At 36.5% G+C, this 12,852-nt stretch overlaps 1 protein-coding gene across 1 annotated transcript; it reads left to right on the forward strand.

Moving 5' to 3' along the window:
- The first annotated feature begins 463 nt into the window (after nt 1-463).
- Nucleotides 464-2,911, forward strand: LOC136824260 (toxin CfTX-A-like). Its single transcript, XM_067080431.1, has 2 exons — nt 464-599; nt 1,120-2,911. Exons 1-2 carry the CDS (start codon nt 540-542, stop codon nt 2,527-2,529), a joined length of 1,470 nt encoding a protein of 489 aa, XP_066936532.1. The 5' UTR covers nt 464-539; the 3' UTR covers nt 2,530-2,911.
- Nucleotides 2,912-12,852: the final 9,941 nt, after the last annotated feature.

Here is a 12,852-nt window from a genome sequence, read left to right on the forward strand (position 1 = left end):
TTTTTAAAGTTTCAGAATGATTTCCAAAGTTAAATTGACGTCTTTCAGAGTTGTTTGAATTCCCATACAAACCATGAGATGAACCAGGAATCCCATGCTTGTTTTCGTGAAATTCTGGATAAATTACCCTAGGTCAAATTCCGAAATGTAATCTACCTAGCGACCTCGTTTATCCTGTTAGACAAAAGCAAAAAATAAAACGAAATAATCGAGACATCAATTGTTTTCATTCGCGGTGTGTAAATATATCTTAAAATTGATAAATGGAGGAAGCGATCAATATTGAATAATTATGTCCATATATAGTGACAGTTATTCAGTTTTTTTTTTATATTTATCCATGATTGACCAACACATTAAACGATAAATGGCTTCCTGTCTACGATGTATCGAAACGGTATCGCGAAAAAGGGTAAAAACAATGGAACTGCAGAATCCATTGTCTTAAGAGGGTATAAAAACCCTGTCTTTAACAGTAGACAAAATCATCATTCACAACCATCACATTGTTTTCATCGCAGAAAAATATAACTTTCAAGATGTCATCAGAGGAGGCAATGAACGCTGCATTAAATGCACTTGCAGATTTACAAGAAAAAGTAAGTTCAGATATTATTTTAAGGCCCTAACCAACGACTTACAAATTAACTTACGGGTTGATGCCGTAGACTTGACTTTTACAGGAACTTTAAATATCCAAGAAAGGCACCCTAAAGAGTGGAACATACCCCCTGGCTCCAATATCTTTAGATAATTTACTACTTCAATCCTTTATAAATTTAAGTATTTTAGACAAGGGAACAGACACTCCGGGAACTGGGGTCTGGGTATGACGGTATAGGTTTCGATTTTTTACAGCTTAAAAAACAGAAGTTACATCATAGGTCAGATTTTTTCCTAAGAGAATATGAAAGTTCCATTGGTCTCTATCTCGCTTTGACCTTTGAAATCTTTTGAGCAGTGATTTTTTTGGCCTTTCTATTTAACATATTATTTTCAACAGGAGTTACTAAGCCTGGAAAAAGCGTGCGAGGGGTTGGGCAATATTGGAACATTATCCTACGGTGTCGAATTTATTTTGTTTAAATGTAGTGAGATTTTGATTTTATTTAACTTTAGATGAACAATCAGTCATCTCATTCAGAGAATATCTCCAAATCTATCGAGAGTCTGCAAAAAGATTTGAAAGATTCGGAGAAGAAAGCCAAGGGAAATGCTTACATCAGCGGTGCAAACGGGGTTGTCCAAGTCGCTCAAAGTGTTGTCAACAACTTAGACAAGTTCACCTCTGGTGATGCTTTGGGTATATCATCAGGCGCCCTCGCGATTATTGGAACGATTGGAGGTGTCGTTGGTGGACCCGCTGGTCCGCTCATTGCTGGTGTGTGTGGCTTAGTCGCATCCATTCTACCCTTATTTGGTGGCAGCAGTGGATCATCCATGGGAGAAGTTTTGGAAAAAGTCATCAAAGAAGCATTATCAGACTTTAAAGATGAAGAAATCTACGGACAAGTCCTTGGATCTTTAAGGTTGATGAAACCTCAAATGGTAGAACTTAATGGAATCGCTGAAAAGAATGGTGGGCTTTTGAAAGAAAGTGAAAAAAGCTTTTTGACAACATTGGATTTCTCTACGGCTGGTGTAGAGATTCTTGGAGCATTGCAAGCACAATTGGATAGGCACAAGGATACCACTAACGAGACAGAGGCTACCCGGTTGGCAACCTATTGCTACTACTATTCCATGATATCAACCCAAAAACGATTAATCTTAACACTTCAATGTGCTCTTCTTCGCCGTAATGATATGGAGGCTATCTATCATGGGGTAAGAAGTTACTTGGACAACGCCTTGCTAGAAGAAGATAAGAAGACTTTCAAGTTTTTGATCGATTTACCAAACAACGGAAAATGGTGGCTTTTGTATCGTTATATACACACAGAGTTGGAAGCACCACAGCGTTCTATCATCTCAAACTTTTTAAAAGTGATTGGATGTGAGATCAAAGGGCAACTTTGTTTTCTCTATAATGAATACATGGAGCAATATATGTTTACACCAACAAATGGTAGCGCAGAATTTGCATGGGATAAGCTCAGACGTAACATCTTTACCGCACCAGAGGAAAGGTCATCCTTCAGTTGCAAGCTTTACCGACTGATAGGACCTCGTGACAACTGTCAAATACTTTCTGTTCACTATAGTGAGTATTTGTATGCACCTGATTACGCCACAATGGATAGCCAACGTCGCCGTGTCTTCTCCTGGCGTTCTGGTGAAAACCCTGGAAGCCAAGGATACTGGGAAGTTACCAACGACCGCATAAGAAACATCGACCATAATGAGTACATGTATTCTACGGATCACAAAGCTGATAATTATGCTCATGTGCTCACATGGCGACCTGGTACAGCAGACAATGATGCCGTTTGGAGAATTATGCCTGTGTCTTTTGAAAAAAGTCCTTTAAACTACACAGCTAAACAGATAGCTGATGCTGGAGGTTTGGCTAAAGCGTTTCATTTATAAATGACATTTTATGAATGCAAAATTACATTTTGTCTATGGGTTCTTCGGTAGGGTAGTGTCTTGTAAACGAAGTAAACGTTTTTTGAAATGATTGTTTTCTTTTCCTGTTAACCAAGGAAGACTTTTGTAATGAAAATGTAATTGAGATTTGATTTTCAGAGAATCTACTTTTTAACAAATTGGTAGCTTTTAAAAACTTTTAAAGTGACCCATATTCAAGTGAGCCCCTGGGCGTTGTCTTCAGCTTTTCGTCACTCATTTGATATAACATTTTCAATTTTTTTGTATTCATGTTTCGTATTATTTCTTAATTTTAGCATAGATGAAAAATATTTTTTAGAATTATGGTGTATGCAATATAATAAGGTGGTTTTCTAAATTATATGGGAGAAAATAAAAAAAAGTTGATAAGTTTTTTAAAATTCGGTGATTCTTAAATCCTGATAAGGGAAAGCCCATTCTGCAATACCTTGTTGCTATTGCATTAACAGCTTTTATACGCTTAATGGTGGTACTAGATAATATTTTCTGGCGTGCGTCTATATAATTACCTTGTCAAGTGGGTAAATTTTTGCGTGGATTTAATTTGGCGATTGGCCAAAATACGATTTTTGGCGGGGATTCAATTTGGCGATAGATCAATTTCGTAAAATTTGGCGAATTGGAAATTTTGTCACACTGAAATGGGTGAAAATTACTCAAAAATATACTAAGAAGTTGTGATTTTTCACATAATTCTCTTTTTGTTAAATTTGGCGGGGATTTAATTTGGCGAATTGCCGAATTGCCGAATTTGGAAACTTTGGCGAGGATTTAATTTGCAAAATTCGCCAAATTTAATCCCCGCCAAAATTTATCCACTTAAGGTAGTAGTTTGAGTCTCAATATTTTTATTGGTAAACCATAGATTTTTGCTTTTTTCCCACAGGTGGAAATTTTGTGATAACATCATCGCTTTTTGGATGACGTCATCAAAACTTTTTCACTTCCTGGAAGTTTGTGTGATGATGGGGAACATCTGTACCAATTTTCGTGGCCATAGATAAAAAATAATCGAAGGTGGTAGATTCTACCCCGCCTGGGGCTAAAAAAATCAAAAAAGGTTGGGGTTAATAGGGTTACGCTTTTCAAAGTAAAAGAATTGAATATCGCAAGGAATATAGTTGCTATTGCAAAACCCGTGCAAAATAAATAATATATTTCCTATTATTATATACCTGTAGGCAAAAACAGCCATTGAATAATTCCTGATATACCTGGATACACCATACCAGCTAAAGGGTAGGGGAATCAAAAAAAAATCAAAAAAGGTTGGGGTTAATAGGGTTACGCTTTTCAAAGTAAAAGAATTGAATATCGCAAGGAATATAGTTGCTATTGCAAAACCCGTGCAAAATAAATAATATATTTCCTATTATTATATACCTGTAGGCAAAAACAGCCATTGAATAATTCCTGATATACCTGGATATACCATACCAGCTAAGGGGTAGGGGAATCAAAATAACTTGGGTGTCAATTTTTTTTCGGACACTTTGGTGTGATTTTCGGACGCTTTCGGAAGCTCAATATCTCGAGTTAGGTACTGAAATCACTTATACTCGCAATATATCACTAATCTTAATTTTTTGAGAGCTTTCCAATGATATACAACAGGTCTCCATTTTCTCAAGCTAAAATTTTCATTAATTTTTCACCCTAAGATTTTTTTCTTTTTTTTTCAAATTCAGTGTATTTTTAGGAACATATAAACAAGCCAGATATAAGCAAATGAATTCTTGTTTTACGCGGGAACTTTAGCGCTACTCGCGCTAACATTTATGTTTACACCTCCCAATTTCTACGGATCCATTTTAGCGCAATTGTTTTTGTGGAATTTCCGATGAGGTGTATTGAAAAATGAAGACATGACAAATCAACTTGTTATACATATAATTTTAGTATAATCATCTTTTTCGTCTTAGAATACTTCCACTATGAAAAAAGTGTTCAAAAATAATATATTCAGCCTGAAAATACAACTTTAAACTTTGGTTCGGACAGCTTCGTTTTTCGTATTTATCTTATAATAATCCATTTCTGAATGCCTTAACAACAAGCACAAAACCGCTATCTAATTCAAACTTAAAAAAAGGTCTCAACTTTTTTATCTCCACTGCAGGTTATTTTGGGACAGACTTTATTTCGACGTTTCTTTATCATTTTTCTCATATTGAGTAAGAAAAAAAGTTGCAGGAGATCACGGTTAAGAAGAACACACAAGAAGTAGAATAAAGTTCATTTTTCTCGTTCATTCCTTTCATGATGTAACAATGTAATAGTGGCAAAGACATCATAATGGGAAGTAGAAATTTACAAAATAAGTTAAGTGAAGAAACAATCTAAGTTAAAAATTAAAAATATAAATGTTAGAAATGGTATATAAGAAAACAAAGGCCTCAAAAAATAAAATATTTTCTTAAATTAAAGAAATTTCAAATAGAACTTCAAGCATAGCAGTTGAAAAGAAACAAGTCTAATTTAAAGTTTTCTGATCAGATCTGATATTTATTATTATATCGACTCTGTAAATCGGTTCGACGATTTTTTTCTCCATCCGACGATGATTTGGATACAACTTTTAATTCCGATTTCGGATTATTTTCCAGAAGCATTTTATCGGGATTACATTACATCGCGCAAAAATAATTTTTCTTGATAAGATAAGATGTGAAGAGAGAAACATATAACATAAGACTCGTATAATAAGAAGAAGTTTTAAGAATTTTCTTTGTTTTCACGCGTCATATCTTCCTTCGTTTCAAGCGTAAAACTCCTACTCTTCGGGATATGCGCACTGCTCTTGGTTTGAATATTGAAATTCTCCGGATAAATCGCATGCGCACTGAAATTTTAATGAAACATAGAGAGTTTCGAAACCTAAGCCAATCAGCTGTGTTTTAAACATTCTTTTATTTGAAATCTCTATTGATAAACTTCTTTTTGAAAGTTGTCTATTATGTTTAAACCTATCAATAAGCAATTCCCGGTGCGGGTTACTAGTGCCGGCCTATAACAGTGCCTATAGACCGAGAGTAAGGCCTAAAAGCCTGGAGCTGTCTATTGTGTGGATAAATTTTTCGAAATCTTGCAATGGATTTTATTTTCAATCTGGCGTTTGTGTGAGAACCAAGTTTACGTCTTTGAGTTGAGAAATAAGTGGCTATATTTACATTTTTAAATTAAATTAAAATTTACTTAAATTCATGAAACAATTTCTCAGGGGGGGGGGCAGCTGGGCAAAAGGACCGACGGGTATGTGCAGGTCCTAAGGGTACCTTTTCCAATACGTTTAAAATGCACTGTAAGAGTCGGAAAAACTAGAGATGCACTGTAAGGGTAGAAATTTCAGAAAATTCTTGAAAAACCTAGATATTTTGACCTAAAATGCTAGAATTTTGACCATTTTTTGCACGAAAGGGATCGAAAATTTGGGGGAAAATTCACTCTAAGGGTATGATTTTCACTGATTTTTGCTGCACTGTAAGGGTGCAATTTTAAAAGTCAATTTTTGGCCCGCACATACTGTCAGTCCGCAAACCCAGTGCCCCCCCCCCCCCCGGCAACAATTTTAAATCATTTAATAAATTGATCACGTTTTAGTTTAAACTATAGGTAGATGCGAAAATTGAAAGCTATAAAATTTTTAACAATTTTATTTCACTTGGAAACATGTCAGAAACCTATGGGCAACAAAGGGCCTTCGTTCAACTGTAAATTGGCACAACAAAATGATAAGTGTTGACCCACTGAGCTCAAATTTTGCTTATCTGTTGAAGCTAAAGATTATCATATCACAAACTACGATTGGACTGAATTTGAAATGATGCTTCCAGTTGAACATAGTTTCGTGAAAGGTAGCCGGAAGTGCCGGAAGTTATGTTGCCTGTCCAGATGCCGAAAATGAATATTCTTACTTCAGGTCATCGGGTTGTAAAGATTTAGTGCGTTCTTAGAAGGTTAGGTTTATGTAAATAGGTAACCCAGCTCGTACATTTCATTGTTCTGTTCTTTTTTAATAAGTGGACAAGTGAGATATTTTGGGTAAACGGTAGACCAGTGAGATATTTTGGGTAAATAGTGGACCAGTGAGATATTTTGGGTAAACGGTAGACCAGTGAGATATCTTGGGTAAACGGTAGACCAGTGAGATATTTTGGGTCAACGGTAGACCAGTGCGATATTTTGGGTAAATAGTGGACCAGTGAGATATTTTGGGTAAACGGTAGACCAGTGAGATATTTTGGGTAAATAGTGGACCAGTGAGATATTTTGGGTAAATAGTGGACCAGTGAGATATTTTGGGTAAACGGTAGACCAGTGAGATATTTTGGGTAAACGGTAGACCATTGAGATATTTTGGGTAAACGATAGACCAGAGAGATATTTTGGGCAAATAGTGGACCAGTCAAGGATTTGGGGCAAATAGTGAACCAGTCGAGGATTTGGGGCAAATAGTGGACCAGTCGAGGATTTGGGGTAAGTAGTGGACCAGTGGTAGTCTAGTCTGTAAAATAAAATTTTGGTCAAATAAGTTATTTGGATTACAAATAGACCAGTGAAACCCACTGGTCCACAATTTAACCAAGGATACCGTCAACATCATAAGTATGATCCGCTTCTTTTTCATTTTTTAGTAAGCAACTCAAATTGATTCTAAAGCCCGTTAATTTTATTTTATCAGGACAATTCAACAAAGGACGTGACATGATATTGAGGGCCTCTGCCCTAATAAAGATGCTGGTCAGGTCGTTTGACGAACAACCTTTGATACCCGATGAAGTCAACCAGGTGATCGAGATTTCAACTTAAAGATTTACATTCTTAATTCGTGAAAAACAAAGTCCGTAAGACAACATCTCAGAAGTTTTGAAAATCACACAAAAGGTTTTGTTAAAATTTCCTAATTCTTTTCTAGCCACTGAAGAAAACCCCAAACATCCCACTCGAGTAAACCTGCTTTCGCCCATTCCTGTCAAGGCCACACATAGCAATGTCCTACGTTGCAAAATCAATGGTGAAGACTACCGTCGACGTAAAGGACATGTTGAAGGCTGATGGACACACCATATCAATTATTCTCAATTTCCAACAGAAAATCGAGCCAAATTATCAGATTTCGCCAACTTCAACAACAAACACCTTGAGGATCGAGGGACAGAACCTGCGAAGATTACGAGAACAATTGAAATTTTTTATGAACTTTTTTGGTCACTGAAGATGTAAAAACCTCATTTTTTACAGTTATTTTTTCTTATAAATAATTTTCTAAATTTACTTTCATTAGCTAATTTTTCATTTATAACGGCCTCGTGTTTAGAAGGTCGCTTTTGTACTTCAGTAGTTTTATAGAAATTGAGGTGCTTCATGAAATTTATGGAAGATATTGTTCGAAGTTTACTTTCCTGATTTTCCTGAAAGGAATTAACATATACCCTGGTGACTGCTTAGAAGAAGCACTTCATTCCGTTTTTACAGTGTTAAACTTTACGCTGGTAGTACTGATTTTCCTCGAATTCAATTTGTCAACGAAACAAAAGAACAAGAAAACTGCAATTCATGTGATTTACAAACACTTTGAGGATCGAGGGACAGAACATGTGAAGATTACCAGAGATTACGAGTACAATATCTTTGAACTTTATTATAAATTTTATTTCTTTGGTGGCTGAGAATGTAAAATTATTTTAATATTCTCTTTTTAATTCTTTTTGATAAATAATTTTCTACATTTTCTTTGTTTTGGCACGCATCTATGCAACAAAGGACCTTCGTTCAACTGTAAATTGGCACAACAAAATGATAAGTGTTGACCCATCTGTGCTCAAATTTTGCTTATCTGTTGAAGCTAAGGATTAGGATTATCGTATCACAAACTACGATTGGACTGAATTTGAAATGATGTTTCCAGGTGGATATAGTTTCGTGAAAGGTGGAAACGATATTCAATATAATTTGGAAAATATTGACTATGAATGCACTAAGAATATGACACTGTTTTTTCAATAGTCCATTTTTTTGCATAAGTGCCTGTAAGTGTATCAGACTTTTTCGAAAGGCTTCTTTTTCATTTTTTTAGTAAGCAACTCAAATTGATAGTACTATTACCATATTCGCCTTCGTTGCTAACAGATAACAGCGAAGAAGAAAGAGAACGTCCAAAAAGTAATAGCTTGTTTCCTTATTGTAATGTGGTCAATTTGGATTGCATTTTTCTCAAACGAAGGATTTTGATTAACTCTCCCAGTGGGTATAATACATTATTGTAATTAACGGAACAAGATTTTTCGAATATTAAAGCTCGCAGACTCGGGTGTAATCCGTGAAATGATGCGCCAGTGGAAATTTGAAAAGGCGTTATTTGCGGGAAAAAAAAATTAATAAACTCTTAAAATGTTACAGCCGTGGAAAATATTAGTAAACTGTAAACTGTTAAAATTCTTTCAATTTGGAAAGCAAAAATTAAATTAAATTTAGATAGGTCATTTGATGATCAAAGTTGGTCAAGCTGAACAAATCTTACAAACAAAATAATAGTTTTCTTTTTTAAATATCATTATATAATGTGATTGTGTTATATTATGTTTCAGAATTGACATACATGGATGTGTTAAAAGTGGGTCGTATATTTTGTACCAGGAAGAGTGACAAGGCCCCTCCAAAACAACTATTGTTTAGGGTTGCTGATGAATTTGATTTCCACGCCTCAATTAGAAAGACAATTGATGTGATAACCCATGAATTTGGAACGTGGCTAATAGAATAGTCGAACGTGCGCAACGCACTGGGCTCAACTTCAGTGGCTTCAAATCATTCATAGGCCCAATTGTAGACCCCCAGATATTCACCCAATGAACAAGTGTGCCAAATTTCAACCAAACCGGATCATTTTGGAGGCCTGTAGACTGCTCCAAAGCTTTAGCCTCGTTTTGGCAAAAAACTCGTTCCCAGGCCCCAAAAATCAAAATTTTTGAAAAAGGCGAAGAGCACCCCCAGATATTCACCCAAGGAACAAGTGTGCAAAATTTCAGCCAAATCGAACAATTTTTGAAGTCTCCAGGCTGCCCCAAAGTTTTAGCCTCGTTTTGGCGAAAAACTCGTGCCTAGGCCCCAAAAATCAAAATTTTCAAAAAAAGAAAACAACACCCCCAGATATTCACCAAAGGAACAAGTGTGCAAAATTTCAGCCAGATCCAAGCATTTTTGAAGTCTCCAGGCTGCCCTAAAGTTTTAGCCTCGTTTTGGCGAAAAACTCGTCCCCAGACCCCAAAAATCAAAATTTTCAAAAAAAGAAAAAAACACCCCCAGATATTCACCCAAGGAACAAGTGCGCAAAAATTCAGCCAAATCCAAGCATTTTTGAAGTCTCCAGGCTGCCCTAAAGTTTTAGCCTCGTTTTGGCGAAAAACTCGTCCCCAGGCCCCAAAAATCAAAATTTTCAAAAAAAGAAAAAAACACCCCCAGATATTCACCCAAGGAACAAGTGTGCAAAATTTCAGCCAAATCCAAGCATTTTTGAAGTCTACAGGCTGTCCTAAAGTTTTTGTGACAGACAGACACACACACACACACACAGACAGACAGACATTGTCAGATTGTAGCTCAACTGAAGTTGAGAAAATAGCCATGTTGTCACTATTTCTGGGTATTTGGACCTCGTTTTCCCTTGGGGAGAACCGACTTGGTGGGATACAAGCGACAACAGTCAAATATCACTAAAGTATTCCGAACAATTTACTGAGCCAACTGAAAAATGATAAACAAAAATAACAATAACAAAAACAAAGCGACACTCTGGTGCGTTCAAGTGAGACGCAGGCGCTCCATCAAAGGGTTTGGGTGTCAATAAGCCAGCCGAAGAATGTTCCCCATGGAGAAACATACAGAGGCACGCAAAAAGGGAGATAGGAGATTTGACCTTGCGACGTAAAGAAAAGTGGGCGTTCAAGACAGACGGGTATTTTTGAGAGCAATCAAAACATTGAGAATTGCTGAAAGAGCAAACTTCACCTCTGGCAGGATCAAAGTCATCGCTAGGGTTACGCATCTTTCAAACCGAAGCTTCAGAAGGGTGCTGAACCATGGTTACCAAAGTTTTACGCATGCAGAAATCAAAAGCTTCACCCCTGATGAAATTAACAAACTAGTTACCTCGGTGATCTCGAGCAGTTCAATCGAAAACAAAAATCATCTGTAAAACAGAACATTTCAGTCGGAGAAGTCATGGAATTCATGTGATTTATTTATTTGTTGAAGAGGTGCTAGGGAGATGTAAATGCACACAGACATTTGGTTGCTTACATTTTAAGCTTCAAATTAAAGACCAGTCATCAATCAAACATAAATCAGAGTCTTCCTAATCAATAAAAATGATGAAAGCTTAAACCACTTCGAAAATGCAATAGCTAGGTATGAAATTAGTGTACGATTTTCAACACTGAAGTGATTAACATCGTAGAAAAATGAGTTAATATCTTTAAACTTTTTTATAAACTTTTATTTCTCTGGTGGCTGAGGATGTAAATTATTTTCATTTTTTTTTTCTTATAAATAACTTTCTACGATTTTCTTTGTTTTGGCACGCATCTATGCAACAAAGGACCTTCGTTCAACTGTAAATTGGCACAACAAAATGATAATTGTTGACCCATCTGTGCTCAAATTCTGCTTATCGGGTGAAGCTAAGGATTATCATATCACAAATTCATGGTTTCAGCCCACTTTTTAGGTGCCCCCATTGAGCATGGTGCCCCCAGCAATTTAGGTCCTCTTGAGAAATTGCTTTGAGTTAGGTACCCCCATTCAGCCAAAAGAATTTTTTTTGAATTGACACTTTTTGTTCTTTTGTATACCAGAAGATTGTAATCAGTTATGAGTGTGAGTGTTAAACGGTTAAACAGAGCCAAAAACACAACTAGCTATCCATGTTTGCATACTCTTATCCTGAGGTTTTAGCTTCTCTATGCTACCGTGAGATCGGGTAACTTGCATCAGTGGAGGCTAACGTGCATAGCCCTCAAATGAATGACCTGGCTGGTCATTAAAATACAACTACGCAGCTCCGCTCGCAGCTCTACTCTACCATTTTTGTTTTGAATCAACTTTGTATTTTAATGACCAGCCAGGTCATTTATTTGAGGTCTATGCATGTTAGCCTCCACTGATGCAAGTTACCCGACCTCACGGCAGCACGAGAAGCGCACTCGCATGAGAAAAGCTTTGTTTTTATGCTATAAAGATGGCGGCTATAAATAAAAACAATCACATTATTAGAAAAATATAGCAAAAGATGGCGTGATGGGAAACGAAAGAAAAATTGGATGGGAAACTAGGTGCTGAGGGTAAAAAAATTCAATAATTTGAAATATTTTGAAATATTCGATTTGGAAAATATAACCAGCCCCAGAGCCTCCATCAAGACAGCTAGGTACCCTTAATGAATAGGTAACCCCAAAGAATTGCAAGGCATTAGCCCCCCTCTACTAACCTGGCCTAGGTGCCCTTCAGATTTCGGGGGGGGGGGCTGACACCATGTCAAACTACGATTGGACTGAATTTGAAATGATTTTTCCAGGTGGATATAGTTTCATGAAAGGTACGATATTCAATATAATGTAGAAAATATTGACTATGAATGCAGTAAGAATGTGACACAGTTTTATATAAGTGTATCAAACTTTTTCAAAAGGCTTCTTTTTCATTTTTTAGTATTAAGCAACTCAAATTGATAGTAAAGCCTCAGGGAAAGACTAAAGTACTCTATAGACCAATGAAAAATAAGAGCTCTGAGAAACTGAAACAAAGCTCGTTGAATAAACGTAAACACGTCCTCCGAACACGAGCCCAAACTCTCAGGCATGGAATACATAAACTGTATCAAAGGAAACCAGCAGCTGGTTTCAAATTGATTGATGCAAATATACTTACAAATGCATTCAATAATTTTTCAGTCTGCAAATCCTATCAGGGGCCGTCCATATAGTACGTACGCAAAGATTTTCCAAAATTTTGATACCCCCTCCCCTTGTACGCAGAGAACAATAGAAATGATGTCATTTAAGCAATAGATGTACGTTTTTGTTAAACCCCCCTGTCCCCCCTTCACTGCGTACGTACTATATGGATGGCCCCTCATGCATCATCAAGTATTGAATTAAAAGAAAATTCCAATTTGCGACGCGGTTTGTGTGAATCCTTGACGCTTCAATGCAAGAACTGTTCCAGTACCTACAACTTCAAAACCAGTCCACGATCATCACACAAGATACTGGCTTATGACATAAA

Source organism: Clytia hemisphaerica, unplaced genomic scaffold (genome assembly GCF_902728285.1).
Source record: "Clytia hemisphaerica strain Z4C2 unplaced genomic scaffold, Clytia hemisphaerica genome assembly, whole genome shotgun sequence".
Classification (NCBI taxonomy): Eukaryota; Metazoa; Cnidaria; class Hydrozoa; order Leptothecata; family Clytiidae; genus Clytia; species Clytia hemisphaerica.